At 46.2% G+C, this 15,892-nt stretch overlaps 1 protein-coding gene across 1 annotated transcript in view; it reads left to right on the top strand.

The window, feature by feature from the left end:
• Ppme1 (protein phosphatase methylesterase 1) overlaps window positions 1-10,242 on the top strand; it is a 52,081-nt gene extending 41,839 nt beyond the window's left edge. Inside the window, exons 10-14 of the mRNA XM_004656279.2 lie at window positions 2,846-2,975; window positions 4,282-4,326; window positions 8,083-8,147; window positions 8,537-8,604; window positions 9,037-10,242. Of these exons, the coding sequence (XP_004656336.1) occupies window positions 2,846-2,975; window positions 4,282-4,326; window positions 8,083-8,147; window positions 8,537-8,604; window positions 9,037-9,055 (327 nt within the window). The 3' untranslated portion in view covers window positions 9,056-10,242. The remainder of the gene's footprint in view (window positions 1-2,845; window positions 2,976-4,281; window positions 4,327-8,082; window positions 8,148-8,536; window positions 8,605-9,036) is intronic.
• The last annotated feature ends 5,650 nt before the right edge of the window (window positions 10,243-15,892 follow it).

The raw sequence follows: 15,892 nt of genomic DNA, 5'->3' as shown, positions 1-15,892 counted from the left end.
AAGGCAATGTAGGAAGGGAGGGGAGAAAGGAGAAAATTAATAATTATCTGAAGGTGAACTTTCTACGACCTGTTCCAGACTCTTACAAGGATTGAATGTATATTAAAATGCCTGGGATATGACAGGTTCTTTTTTTTTAATTTTTATTAACATTTTCCATGATTATAAAAAAAATCCCATGGTAATTCCCTCCCTCCCCCTCCTACACTTTCCCCTTTGAAATTCCATTCTCCATCATATTACCTCCCCATCTCAATCATTGTAATTACATATATACAATATCAACCTATTAAGTACCCTCTTCCCTTCCTTTCTCTTCCCTTTATATCTCCTTTTTAACTTACTGGCCTCTGCTACTAAGTATTTTCCTTCTCACACAGGAGCCCAATCATCTGTAGCTAGGATCCACATATGAGGGAGAACATGTGGCGCTTGGCTTTCTGGGCCTGGGTTACCTCACTTAGTATAATCCTTTCCAGATCCGTCCATTTTTCTGCAAATTTCATAACTTCATTTTTCTTTACCACTGAGTAGAACTCCATTGTATAAATGTGCCACATCTTCATTATCCACTCATCAGTTGAGGGACATCTAGGCTGGTTCCATTTCCCAGCTATTATAAATTGAGCAGCAATAAACATGGTTGAGCATGTACTTCTAAGGAAATGAGATGAGTCCCTAGGATATATGCCTAGGAGTGCTATAGCTGGGTCATATGGTAGATCAACCTTTAGCTGTTTTTATTTTTTTTATTTTTTATTTTTAAATTTTTATTTATTTATTTGACAGCGACAGACACAGAGAGAAAGACAGATAAAGGGAGAGAGAGAGAATGGGCGCGCCAGGGCTTCCAGCCTCTGCAAACAAACTCCAGACGCGTGCGCCCTCTTGTGCATCTGGCTAATGTGGGACCTGGGGAACCGAGCCTCAAACCGGGGTCCTTAGGCTTCACAGGCAAGCGCTTAACCGCTAAGCCATCTCTCCAGCCAACCTTTAGCTGTTTTAGGAACCTCCATACTGATTTCCACAATGGCTGGACCAGATTGCATTCCCATCAGCAGTGTAGAAGGGTTCCTCTTTTTCCACATCCCTGCCAACATTTATGATCATTTGTTTTCATGATGGTGGCCAATCTGACAGGAGTGAGATGGAATCTCAATGTAGTTTTAATCTGCATTTCCCTGATGACTAGTGACGTAGAACATTTTTTTAGATGCTTATATGCCATTTGTATTTCTTCCTTTGAGAATGCTCTATTTAGCTCCAAAGCCCATTTTTTGATTGGCTTGTTTGATTCCTTATTATTTAGCTTTTTGAGTTCTTTGTATATTCTAGATATTAATCCTCTATCTCATATATAGCTGGTGAAGATTTTTTCCCATTCTGTAGGTTGTCTCTTTGCTTTTTTGACTGTGTCCTTTACAGTGCAAAATCTTTGTAATCTCAAGAGGTCCCAATGATTAATCTGTGGTTTTATTGCCTGAGCAATTGGGGTTGTATTCAGAAAGTCTTTGCCAAGACCAATATGTTGAAGGGTTTCCCCTGCTTTTTCCTCTAGCAGTTTCAGAGTTTCAGGTCTGATGTTAAGGTCTTTAATCCATTTGGACTTAATTCTTGTGCATGGCGAGAGAGAATAATCTATTTTCATCCTTCTGCAGATATATATCCAGTTTTCCCAACACCATTTGCTGAAGAGGCTGTCTTTTCTCCAATGAGTATTTTTGGCATTTTTATCGAATAGCAGGTGGCTGTAGCTACTTGGGCTTACATCTGGGTCTTCTATTCTGTTCCACTGATCTACATGTCTGTTTTTGTGCCAGTACCACGCTGTTTTTGTTACTATGGCTCTGTAGTATAGGTTAAAATCAGGTATGGTGATACCACCAGCCTTATTTTTGTTGCTCAGTATTTTAGATATTCGAGGTTTCTTGTGATTCCAAATGAATGTTTGGATTATTTTTTCTATTTCCATGAAGAATGCCTTTGGAATTTTGATAGGGATTGCATTAAATGTGTAGATTGCTTTAGGTAAGATTGCCATTTTCACAATATTGATTCTTCTAATCCAGGAACTAGGGATGTTCCTCCACTTTCTAGTGTCTTCTGTAATTTCTCGCTGGAGTGTTTTAAAGTTCTCATTGTATAGATTCTTTACTTCCTTGGTTAGGTTTATTCCAAGGTACTTTATTTTTTTTGATGCAGTTGTGAATGGGAGTAATTCTCTGATTTCATCCTCTGTGTGTTTGTTGTTAGCATATATGTTGCTAGCATATATATATTTCTGTGTATTTATTTTGTATCCTGCTACATTGCTGTAGGTTTTGATCAGCTCTAACAGTTTGCTAGTAGAGTTTTTAGGGTCCTTTATGTATAGAATCATGTCATCTGCAAATAATGATAACTTGATCTCTTCCTTTCCAATTTGTATCCCTTTTATGTGTCTCTCTTGCCTTAATAGTATGGCTAAGACTTCCAAAACTATATTAAATAAAAGTGGGGACAGTGGATACTCTTGTCTTATTCCTGATTTTAGTGGAAAAGCTTCCAGTTTCTCCCCATTTAGTAATATGTTGGCTTGTAGGCTTATCATAAATAGCCTTTATTATATTGAGATATGTTCCTTCTATTCCCAGTCTCTGTAGGACTTTTATCATGAAGGGATGTTGGATTTTGTCAAATGCTTTCTCTGCTTCTAATGAGATGATCTTGTGATTTTTGTCCTTCAATACAGATTCTTAATAAGTGTTAATTTCCTTCCCTTTTTTTTCCCTCAAGGACCTAGTTTTTATCCTGTTTCTGTAAGGGTTGTCCTCAGACACTCAAGAGTTTACTTTCATTCTTCCAGACCAAGAAAGACCATCCATATACCTGGAGGATTGAACTGGCAAAAACAGAAAAGTACTGGGATGGCTGGTTCCGAGGCTTATCCAATCTCTTTCTCAGTTGTCCTATTCCTAAATTGCTGCTCTTGGCTGGTAAGTTGTGTGTGAGAGAGAGAAAGAGAGAGAGAGAGGGATAGAGGGAGGGAGAGAGAGACAAAGTGCCAGCTTGGCTGCCATAGAAAAGTACTATAGATTGATTGGCCTCAACAACAGCAGTGTATTTTCTTATAGTCTGGGGGCTGAAAGCCCAAGATCAAAGTAAGGTTGAGTTCTGCTCAGGGATCTCCTTTTGATTTGCCAACTGCTCCCTTCTCTGTGTGCTTTCACATACCTGGAGAAAGAAAGACTGGGTGCTCTCTGGGGCCTCTCTTTAAAAGGACACTCATCTAATTGTATTGGAGCCTCACCCTTATGACTTCATTTAACCACACTTACATACTTTCTTATAAACCCTATCTTCAAACAGAGTTACGTTGGGTATTAAGACTTCAAGGTCTGTTGTAGGGGACGCAGTTCAGTCTCTAAAAGCGTGAGCATGTTGGGCTGGAGAGATGGCTTAGCAGTTAAGTGCTTGCCTGTGAAGCCTCAGGACCACGGTTCGAGGCTCAATTCCCCAGGACTCACATTAGACAGATGCACAAGGAGGCGCACACATCTGGAGTTTGTTTGCAGTGGCTGGAGGCCCTGGCATGCCCATTCTCTCCCTCTCTTTCTCTCTCTCTCACTCTCTCTTTACCTCTTTCTCTCTGTGTCTGTTGCTCTCAAATAAATAAAATGAACAAAAAAAAATTTTTTTTAAAGTGTGAGTATGTTGTCATTTGCATATGTCCTCATTAGAACTACTAACCAAATGGGTAGGGAGTTCCAAGACCACCTCACTTACCTGTGCTCTTAACCTCCCCACACCCAACCCCTAAACATAAGTGAGCATACACACCCAATCAGGATGGCCTGATTTTGGCTTGGCCTTTGTATCTGGTCAAGCCCAAGTACTTCTCCTCAAGCTCGATGCATTAGTATAATTATATCCTGAGTATTATGAAAATCAAAACAGTAAAACAGGCTGGGGAGATGGCTCAATAGATAACTTGCTGCACATACTTGTGTATGCATGTGTCTGTATGTGTGTTTGTGTCTGTTTGTGTGTGTGTGTATTTGTGTTTGTGACAGAGAGAGAATGGACACACCAGGGCCTCTAGCCACTACAAATAAACACCAGACACATGTGCTACTTTGTGCACCTGACTTTATGTGGGTACTGGGGAATCAAACCCAGGTCCTTAGGCTTAACCACTAAGCCATCTCACCATCCCAAATGTTACCATTTTTACAACTTTGTAACAATCCTTATAGGGCCTTTTCTAATGAACTACTCAAAGATTCTCTTGTTCTGTTTTAGGTGTTGATCGGTTGGATAAAGATCTTACCATTGGCCAGATGCAGGGTAAGTTATCCCAAAATTATGCCCTTGGATCTTTTTTGAGGGTAGAGAAATGGGCAGTCATGTAAAATTGATGTTCATAGATTTTTTTTTTTTTTTTTTAGTTTTTCGAGGTAGGGTCTCACTCTAGTCCAGGCAGACCTGGAATTCACTACATAGTCTTAGGGTGTCCTTGAACTCACAGCGATCCTATTTCTGCGTCCCAAGTGTTGGGATTAAAGGCATGCGCCACCACACCCGGCTGTTCTTAGATTTTGAAGTGAATGGAGAGAGCACAAACTTTAGAGTCAGACCTGTGTTTAACCTCTCCCTCTGTGCTGACACACAGCATGAGCAATTTCCCTTGTCTCTATACTGATTTTTCTTTTTTTCCATCTAAAACTGAGAATGGCACTATCTGTCTCAGAGTTATAAGGATTAAAATGTATTTGAAAATTGTAAAGTATTTCATAATTCTATGATATTGTGAATCTGAATTTTGATCAATACTTTTATGACTGCTAGTTTGTTTGTTTTTGTTTTTGTTTTTGTTTTATCAAGGTAGGGTCTTGCTCTAGCTCAGGCTGACCTGGAATTCACTATGTAGTCTCAGGGTGACCTTGAACTCATAGCAATCCTCCTACCCTGCCTCCCGAGTGCTGGGATTAAAGGCATATGCCACCACGCCTGGTGACTGCTACAATTTTTTAGAAATGCATTTATTTAACTGGGCTAAATAAATATATTTTAACTGCTGAGCCATCTCCCCAGCCTATCCTACTAGACTTTCTTAGGAAAAGGAAATGTATAATATAATGTAGGTCTCCAAGGTTATAAAGTCTGTTTAGAAGATACACAGTAGTGTTGGAGAGATGGCTTAGTGGTTAAGGTGATTGCCTGCCAAGCCAAAGGACACAGGTTCAATTCCCCAGGACCCATGTAAGCCAGATGCACAAAGTGGCACATGTGTCTGGAGTTCATTTGGCTGGAGGCTCTGGCGTACCCATTCTTTTTCTCTCTCTCAAATAAATTTTTTAAAAAGATACATGGTTGTAGCAGACAGCTTCAAGTTCACTGAGATGAAATTTCAAACTAGAACTAGTCATAGTTAGGAGGAAGAGATATTTATTGAAGCTTACAGATCCTGGGGAAGTCCCATAATGGCAGAAAGTGATCCCATCTTAAAGGGCCAAGCAGAGAGAGAGAAGAGAAGCTCCAAGCTAAAAGCCACCCAGCATACTTTAGGAACTCTAGCTAGACATACTTTGCATATCTTTAGATTGGAATTTCAAACCCACCACCACACCTTAGGGCTAGACTGTCCAGTGACACCCCCTCCAGCCAGGTGACTGAAGATCCAAACTAATAAAACACTGAATATATCAGGAGCCATCTATTCAAACTACCACAGTGATGAAGTGGTTAAAAAAAAAAAAAGAGTTTAGAGTTGGGGGGCATGGATTCTAAATACTGCTTTCCTAGTAAATTTTTGACTGTGAGCAAGATAAGTTTGCTTTCCATGTGAGGCGTCAGCCTCGCGGGGTGTGAGGAGCATGTGCGCCGTGCGCAGGTGCGGTGGGCAGCAGCGGAGAGTGGTGGCGGGCGAGGGCTCCGAGTTCTGGGATGTCGTAGAGGGAGTGGCGCACCGGTGAGGGCAAAGCCAATAAGCGTCACAGTGCGGTTATGGGAAGAGAAGGCGCCAACTTCAAGACCAAGGTTTCAGATTGTGTTCTTAACTTTCTTTCTTCTCTATGTCATCTCCATGGGCAATTTCATGGCTTCCATTTATTTTTTTATTTAGTTATTAGAGAGAGAGTGAGAATGGGCACACCAGGACCTCCAGCCACTGCAAATGAACTCCCAATGCATGTGCCACCATGTGCATCTGGCTTACATGGGACCTGGAGAATCAAACCTGGGTCCTTAGGCTTTGCAGGCATGTGCCTTAACTGCTAATCTATCTCTCCAGCCCTATACACACACACACATACACATATATTACATATATATGTAAATATATATATTTTTTTGTTTTTGTTTTTTTGAGGTAGGGGCTCACTGTAGCCCACGCTGACCTGGAATTCACTATGTAGTCGCAATGTGGCCTCAAACTCATGGTGATCCTCCTACCTCTGCCTCCTGAATGTTGGGATTAAAGGTGTGCACCACCACGCCTGGCTAGTTCATTCCTTTTTATTGCTAAGTAGTATTTCATTTATACCCTGATTTCTGCCAGAGTTAAATAATTCCTCCTCTCTTGAGGTCCAGTCCAGGCCCACTTGCTAGGTGTCTCTACTTAGATGTCTCTCAAAGGAAACTGTTTATTTATCCATCCTTAAACTCTCCACGAATTTATAAAGGCTCCAGAGTCTCTAGAATGACTTATAAAATTCTGTCCCCAGATCCTTGTGTCCTTGCAATCCTGAGTCCTTAGGTTAGACCATGATCTGGTACTATAACTTTTTTTCTCGTGTGTGTGTATGTGTGTGTGTGTGTGTGTGTGTGTGTATGCACATGTGTGCCCTTGAGGCTTCCCATGTACTTGTCTGGTTGCCGGAGTAGTCAGGTGTTTGCTCCATTGCTCTTGGGGTAGAGTATCAGGCATTCTGCTCCATTACTCCTCCACCTGTTCTTATTTGAGCGAGTGCCTTATTGACCTCAAAACAAGACCAGACGAGCGATGGAGTGGTTCACCCGACATTCCACTCTAGCCTCTGCAGGCAAGCTTACAGGGCACCGCAAGGGCCCATACTTGTGCATATACCATATGCCATATACCACACTCATGCTCATGCATGCAAAACTTAATCCTTTTAAAAAGAAAAGACGGGGGCTTGGAGGGGTGGCTTAGCGATTAAGGCGTTTGCCTCCAAAGCAAAAGACCCAGGTTCGTTCCCCAGGACCCACGTTAGCCAGATGCACAAGGGGCGAATGCACCTGGAGTTCCTTTACAGTGGCTGGAGGCCCTGGCACACCCATTCTCTCTCTGTGTCTCTCTGTCAAATAAATAAATGAAATATTAAATAAATAAATAAAATAAAAGACGGTGGTTTCTGTGTTTGACTCCCCTCCTGGGCTGTAAAGCCTGTGAGGACAGGAGTTGCTTCTTGTGGGCCTTGCCAAAATAAATTACACTGTGTAGGTTTAGAAGAAGGAAATGAAGGGAAAATGAGTGATCCAAGGTTACAATTACACAAGTATTAAACATTATCCTCTGACTGGTAGATGTGTCTAAAGTGTTGGGGTAGGGGTGGCTGGAGAGATGGCTTAGCAATAAAGACATTTGCCTGCAAAGCCTAAGGACTCAGGTTTGAGTCCTTAGAACCTACATAACACATATATGCAAGGTAGCTGATGTGTCTGGAGTTTCTTTGCAGCAGCTAGAGGCCCAGGCACACCCATTCGCTTGCGCGCGCGTGCGCGCGCTCTCCCTCCCTCTCTCTCTCTCTCTCTCTCTCTCTCTCTCTCTCTCTCTCTCTCTCTCTCTCTGTCCACTTCTCTGTATCTCAAATAAATAAATAAAACTAGCAGGGCGTGGTGGCACATGCCTTTAATAGGAGGATCAGCAGAATCACCATGAGTTCAAGGCCACCCTGAGACTACACAGTGAATTCCAGGTCAGCTTGAGCTAGAGTGAGACCCTACTTCAAAAATAAATAAATAAATATATAAAACTGAAATAAATAAATACTGAGTTTGGGGGGAAGGTCCTGGCTCCTGGAAACTGCATACGTGGTGAGTGGAGGTCTCTGAGGTCCCCTGCCTTTGTTTCCTCCCCAGGGAAGTTCCAGATGCAGGTCTTACCCCAGTGTGGCCATGCAGTCCATGAGGATGCTCCTGACAAGGTGAGTGGTGCTTAGAGGAGACAGGGCAGTAACTGGGCTTCACAGAAGCTGGCACAAGCCTGGGCAGCCCCCAGCCTCTCCCTGGACACTGCTATCTTAGCCCGCGTGTCTGGACCAAGGAACGGATAGCACCTTCCTGTTTCATTCCACACCCTGTGCTCAAGATCTGCTGCTTCCTTCCCCTAAAGGCATGTGGGAGAAGGGTGGTGGGGATGGACCCAGCTAGGAATTAGGGTTCCTCCCGTGGGGAGAAGGTACTTTATTATCTCACAGCAGAAGTGAGCCCAGCTCCCTTTGTCTCAAGCTGCCTAGCCTGCTGGGACAGATCACAGCCAGCAGGCCCAACCTTCCAGCGAAGCCCTTACCTTCAGGGCCTCTTCCTTTTCCAGGTAGCCGAAGCTGTTGCCACTTTCCTGATCCGGAACAGGTTTGCAGAGCCCATCGGAGGATTCCAGTGGTAAGGATACAGGGGGGTGTGAGCCCAGTAGAGCTGGTCCACCCCAAGACTCAAGTATCTGCAGAGCTCTGAGTCTCTGCCTTAGCCCTGCCTGGCCTGGAACACCGTGGCTCTGTCCCCCCGCGCGTAGACCCTCCAAGCCGCTTTGGTTGGATGTGGGCTGTGTCATCTGGGGTCTTGCTGAGCTGTGACTGCCACGCCTCATCCCCTGCCCCCACTGCAGTGCACAGTTCGCAGATGAGGCAGAAATCAGTCCTTATCCAGAAAAGTTTTCTAGGAGTAGACTCGCGGCCTTGCCCTGCCCTCGGTGGGCTGTGAGGAGACGAGACCGGACCGGCAGGGGCCTTCCTGGGCCCTACGTAGAGCACTCTGCAGGAGATGGGCAAAGCTGGTGATGGTTACCTGTTTCCTTTCTCTTTCTACTCTTGACAGTGTGTTTCCTGGCTGTTAGTGGCCTGCTGTCCCCCCTCCCTCTACATCGAGCTCTGTTGTGACTACATCGTACCAGAGGCCACTGTGATGCTGCTCTCTCCTCTTCACCATTCTGCCCTGCCACGTGACGCCGGCTCCCTGTAGACGGGCTTCCCACATGTACACAACCTTCCGTGTGTTCTGCCAAAAAACACATTCTTTTCCAGGACCCTTGGCCAGTGTTGGCCTGCCCAGTCCAGGATCTGCAGCTCTTACTCTCCTGTGTGTTCTCCCTGCCTTGCCTCGCCTAGGGTGACGCCTCCAGAGCTGCCCCCACCCTGGGTCCCTATTCCTGGCATCAGGCAGTGCACCAGGGCCCACAAGTCTCAGGCTCAGGGACCTCCATTCCTTGAGACTGTTCTTGGCATGGTCCTGCCCTACCTCATAGGGTGGACACTGCACATGGCAGTCCTTGTTTTTCTCTTTCAAATAAAACACCAGTCAAGTACCTTTATTCCAGGCTCACTCTCCCGGGTTCAGAAGATCTAGAGAAGCCAGGACCCCAGCGGTAGGTTCAGGGAGGGGTGGTAGATAGTAAGCATCCCAGGAGACCAGCCTGCAAACCAGGTCCAGCAGTCCAAGCACATGGCCTCCCATCTGGGTGAGCCACTGTCCCACTCCCACATGTCTGGGCACCTGCCCTGGGCTGAGGCCAGGCTGCTCCAGGGGCCTCTTGAGCCCTCATCTGCCACAGAACAACCCAGGTTAAATACAGCCCATGCACAAATCCACAGGCTCTATAAAGCCAGTGGAATTTTTAATAATCAGAGTTAACCATTTTCATAGTCGGTTCCTGGAGGTGTGCAGAGTGCCTGTTTGCCTCTTGTAGACCCACAGCTTCTTGTTGCTATTTGTGGTATCCTTGTCATTCTACATAGGGACATTATAGCCTAGCACCCTCAGTCTTTGCCCTCGTCCAGCTGCCCCATCACAGCCCTGCGGCCTCCCCCTGCTGCCCACGCACGCCAATTCCACGGGCAGGGAGAGGCAGTCTCCTGAAGCCTGTGTTTCTGTGACTGTCTTAGGTGATCCGTAGCCCTCTCCATCTTTCACCCAACAACTTTCTATCCCTGTTCTGCTGCACGGTCCAGAGTCAGGGGCCTACTCTGTTTCTTTGCTATTTATGACCTTGTTTAAAAGAAATAAATAAATATCTCCCAACCTTTATTCACTTGTGGAGTTGTCCTTATTTTTGCTGATCTGTGTGCAGGGGAGCAATACATTGGGCTTAGTTGCCCCCAAATTCCAGAACGCCCTTTCCCAAAAGCCCTTACAGTAACTTAGGCTTGGCCCACTCCCTGGATCCAATTCCACACAGTAGGCCAGAAAACTGGGATTTTAGTCCTCAATTGGCCCAGAGCTGGACTGTGTATTGACGTGACCTCCATCACTGACAGCCTCACTTACGCAAAAACCAAGCTTTACCCACAGCCCAGACCGTCTTCTGAGCTTGAGACCCTTCGGTCCATCCCCCCGCGTGTCTCTCCCAGATCACTGAAAGCCCCCGCATCTGGTCTCCAAGAACTGGGCCTGCCGTTCCTAGCTCAGCCAGAGGGCACATCTCCAGGTGTCCACACTGGACACCAAGACTCCCCTGACCTGTTTCCTTTTCCCATATCCAGTTTGCCACCAAGTCTTGTCTACTCTTTATTATGTGCTTTCCCGTCCCACAAGTGCCCCCTGGCCTGGGCCGCCTCATCTCACCCCTGGATTACTTTCGTGCCCCGCCCTGCACCCCCCCCCCAGACTGTACTATGGAGCACCAGGCGCTCCCCCGACCAGGCTCTCTACGTCAGCACCCACGAGCCTGTCCTGCCTCCTGTACTACAGCCTCCAGCTTCCTCGTGTGGAAGGGGGCAGAGCGCCTACCACAGGGCCTAGAGGACCCCAGAAGGTAAGGTAGGTCAACCGATACCCCAGGAACTGGCCCATGACAAGCACTTAGTTAGTCCCTCTATTAACGCAGAGCCACTGGCAAGCCCCGTTGATTCTCCAATTTGTGTGTGCACACCCCACCCTGTAGACTGGTGTTACCCACGTATGGCCATCCCCAGCTTTGTACTTGGGTTTGGGGGGGTGTGTAACTTTGCCATGTCCAGCCATCTTCCCACCCTATGCCAAGTGGTCCAGAAGCCACTGGCATCAGCATCACTTGGTGGCTTGCTGCAGGTTTTTTCCTTACTCCACACCCACAGAGTGAGAGCTCATCATCGCCATTCAAGTACATTAATGTTGGAGAAGTTGTGATTCCTATAACCAATCCTGTGAGGAGCCTTTGGGCTATATTCCACCTCCTCCACAAGAGGGCAGCATGATCACCTGTGTGGCTTTCAGAATCACTCCAGTTTTGTTCAGCAAGTGAAGCTTAATCAAATTTTGAGCCCCATTTAATGTACTTGACCTATGAGATAAGTGTGGTTATGTTCATTTTACTGGTAGGGATACACCAATATATTTATGTGGCTCAGAAGTGACAGTTCAAACCCAAGTTATTTCCACAGCATACTCCTCCTAAATGATACAAAGGACCCTGGACAGAAGTTATTTGGGCCCAGAAACCTGATTTAAAAAGCAGGAGGAAGATGGCTTAGCGGTTAAGGTGCTTGCCTGCGAAGCCTAAGGACCCAGGTTCAACTCCCCAGAACCTACGTAAGCCAGATGCACAGGGTAGCACGTGTGTCTGGAGTTTGATTGCAGCAGCTCAAGGCCCTAGAGCGCCCATTCTCTCTCTCTCTATGTCTCTCTCTGTCTCAAATAAAAAAAAAAAAAATCCAGGAGGAGAAAACCAGAGAAATGAGGCCTGTGAACATTATAGAGACCAAGAATGAACAAAACGTTAGTTGGCTTTTATGTCAAGTGTTGTGCAAAGTACTGTCCATCAAGGATGCGTGTCCAGCATCCATCTAGCATAGACGTAGTAACCAAAGTACAAAAGCGTGGGATGGCTTGCTCACAGCCACGACTTTGTGTGTGCGTGGAGGGGGGGAGGCAGCATACTTGTCTTCTGATCCTAATTCTACTGAACACCCACCACATCCCAACAGAAAAAGGACTTCTGATCCCCTTAATGAGCACCTGCCATTTGCTGGCCATAGCAGTGTCCTGCACAGCCTACAGATGAGCAGATAGAAACTCAGGAAGGGGTCACGAGGGGTCCCAGGACCCTTGACTGAGGAACTGCAGCACAGGCAGGAAGCACGCCATTCTGTCATACACTGAAGGATGTCCAAGGGGAACCCTCCATAGAAAGGAAGGAGACAGCCATAGACCTGATGGGGAAGGGAGGGCTCTTGAGTCAGAGGAGTCAGACACAAAGGGAGCAGGACCTGACTTCTGGGTGGCACTGTGCTCTTGAGGTCCTAATGTTCATTCACTGACCCTGAGCACCTCCTCTGGACTAAGGATCCAGTGGGACTTTGGGGACAGAAATGAATGATAAGCCTTGAAACCTCACCTGGTGAAGGGGCTGAAGGAAGATGACTCCGTTAAGTTAGAGGTGACCACAGAGACCAGCCCCGGAGATTGAAAATCAGAACTGGTGCAAGGATGAAAAGAGGGAATAAAGGCTTTGAAAAGGTACCAGCAAAGGCGGGCATGGTGGCGCACGCCTTTAATCCCAGCACTCGGGAGACAGAGGTAGGAGGATCACCATGAGTTCAAGGCTACCCTGAGACTCCATAGTGAATTCCAGGTCAGCCTGGGCTAGAGTGAGACCCTATGTCGAAAAGAAAAGAAAAGAAAAGAAAAGAAAAGGAAAAGAAAAGAAAAGAAAAGAAAAGAAAAGAAAAGAAAAGAAAAGAAAAGAAAAGAAAAAAGAAAAGAAAAGAAAAGGTACCAGCAGGGTGTTTCCTATTAAACATGTGACAAGAGCAGAGGAGTTTTGTTTGTTTCCAAAGTCACCACAGCAACATGTGCAGATGGATTAGTGGGTGTCACACTAGAGGCAGGGCCAATCATAGAGAGGTAGTTGTGCTTGGTGTGGTGGCGCACGCCTTTAATCCCAGCACTCAGGAGGCAGAGGTAGGGAAGATCACTGTGAGTTCGGGACCAACCGGGGACTACAGAGCAAGTTCCAGGGCAGGCTGGGCTAAAGTGAGACGCTACCTTGAAAAAACAAAAATGGATGCATGGATGGTAGATAGCGAGGCAGTTGTGTCTAGGTAAAGACCAGCGTGCACAACTGGAACAGGAACATAGGAGAGAAAAGGACGGTATTTGGAGATAGAATAAACAAGAGCTAATGGGATTGAGAAAGAGGGACCAAAGCCTCTGTCAGGTTGAAGGGCCTGTCATCAGAAGTGGGGCTCCAGAGGTAAAAGTTCAAGACCTTAACAAGGAAAGCAAGAGAAGTATGCTAGCAGTGGAGGAAGCTGGGGCACTCCAGTCCTCTCTGTAGGATCCCTGCTTTGCAGATTGGAGGCAACTCTGGTCTTCCCCTGTTGGCCACCCTGTCGCAGCCAGAGTCAACACACTTACAGGCTGGCTGCAGGGTTCAGCAAGTTATGTCAACCCCGGAGGTGCCCTTACTCCTTGAGCTAGCTTCCTCTCTCTGGTTTAGTAGAAAACCCCAGCCCTTAGAAGGGCGGAACCAGACGTGGTCCAAGTGGTTGGCCTCTCCCAAGTGGGCGATCTCACCCGTTCATTGAGTGTGGGGAAGAAAAGTTTTTCCTAGCCGACAGGGATGGTACTTACTGATGACTGATAAAGCATAACCCTAGGGCAGCCAACAGACGCCATTTGTAAAACACTACCTCACCTCCGGGGAATGGGAAGAGTGGGCAGGCTGGCACCATCGTGCACATGAGAGAGCAGCTCTGACCAAGTGATTTGCCCAGGACTGCCCAGACATCTGGATTACAGCCCAGGTCATATAACTCCCAGGTCAGCGAGTGCCTGTCATTCCCAAGCCACACCAGGAAGATGGGAGCAGGGGACAGGAAGGAGGACTCGGTCCACCCAGTGCAGCCTTTTTTTTTTTTTTTTTAATATTTTTTGTTGTTATTTGAGAGCGACAGACAGAGAAAGAGAGAGAGAGAGAGAGAGAGAGAGAGAGAGAGAGAGAGAGAGTGGGTGTACCAGGGCCTCCAGCCACTGCAAACGAACTCTAGACGCATGCGCCCCCTTGTGCATCTGGCTAATGTGGGTCCTGGGGAATCAAGCCTCGAACCGGGGTCCTTAGGCTTCACAGGCAAGCGCTTAACCGCTAAGCCATCTCTCCAGCCCCCAGTGCAGCCTTTTACTAAGTGCCGGGTGACCTTGGCCCCACACCTTCGTTCAGAACTTCAAGCTCCTCACCCCGAAATGTTGTGAGGGGTACATGAGCCCTATGGGGGGGAAGTACAGTAAACATGTGCTCTATCCGTGGAGGAAATGCAACCTAAACCAGGGTGCTAGGGAGACAAGGGGTTCATCCTGACTGGAAAGCCATTATACAAGCTGTTGGGTTCACCTCCCCCCACTTGATGGGAGGCAGAGGTAGGAGGATCACCATGAGTTCAAGGCCACCCTGAGACTACATAGTACGTTCCAGGCCAGCCTGGGCCAGAGTGAAACCTTACCTCAAAAAAACAAAAAGGAAAAAAAAAAGTTAGTTGAGGACTGGAGAGATGACTTAGTAGTTAAGGCATTTGCCTGCAGAACCAAAGGACCCGGGTTCAATTCTCCAGGACCCACGTAAGCCAGATGCACAAGGGGATGCATGCATCTGGAGTTTGTTTGCAGTGGCTGGAGGCCCTGGCACACCCATTCTGTCTCTCCTCCCAACCCAACTTCTGTCTCTTAAATAAATTTAAAAAATAGGGCTGGAGAGATGGCTTAGCAGTTAGGCGCTTGCCTGAGAAGCCTAAGGACCCTGGTTCGAGGCTCGATTCCCCAGGACCCATGTTAGCCAGATACACAGGGGGGCGCACATGTCTGGAGTTCGTTTGCAGTGACTGGAAGCCCTGGTACGCCCATTCTCTCTCTCTCTCTTTCTCTCTCTCTCTCCCTCTGCCTCTTTCTCTCTGTCATTCTCAAATAAATAAATAAAAATGAACAAAAAAATTTTTAAAATAAATAAATAAATAAATAAAAATATTTTAAAAATAGAAGTTATTTGAACTTGGTATGCACTTGAAGGTTGAGTGCTGCCTACCACTGTAAACCCTCCTCTAGCCTGAGAGTAACCTCAATATTAACAGGGTTTTAGTATTTAAAATTTTTTTTTTTTTTTGAGGTAGGGTCTTGCTTTAGCCCACATAGACCTGGAATTCATTATGTAGTCTCAGGCTGGCCTTGAACTCACGGCAATCCTCCTACCTTGGCCTTACAAGCACTGGGATTTAAGGTGTGTGCCACCATACCCGGCCCAGATTTTCTCTTTTATATTTATTTATTTATTTATTTGAGAGAGGGAGAGAATGGGCATGCCAGGTCCTTTAGCCACTGCAAACAAATTCCAAACACATGCACCACCTGTGCATCTGCCTTTACATGGGTCCTGGGGAATCGAAGCTGGGTCCTTTGACTTTGCAGGCAAGTGCCTTAACCACTAAGCCATCTCTCCAGCCCTGTTTGAATTTTTTAATATCTTATTTAGTTATTTGAGAGAGAAAAATGGAGAGAGAATGAGAATTGGTATGGCAGATCCTCTAGTCACTGCAAACAAATAACAGATGCATGTGCCACCTTGTGCATCTGGCTTATGTGGGTACTGGGGAATCAAATCTGAGTCTTTAGGCTGAACAGGAGGATCTCAAGTTCAATGTGAATTCAAATTTAGCCTGGGCTACATAGTATCAAAAATTCAGGCCTGGAGAGGCACTTGTTCAGCCTACTA

This window comes from Jaculus jaculus, chromosome 3 (assembly GCF_020740685.1).
Source record: "Jaculus jaculus isolate mJacJac1 chromosome 3, mJacJac1.mat.Y.cur, whole genome shotgun sequence".
In the NCBI taxonomy this organism is placed as follows: Eukaryota; Metazoa; Chordata; class Mammalia; order Rodentia; family Dipodidae; genus Jaculus; species Jaculus jaculus.
The sequence above is the reverse complement of the archived record's forward strand: the minus strand, read 5'-3'. Positions and strand labels throughout refer to the sequence as shown.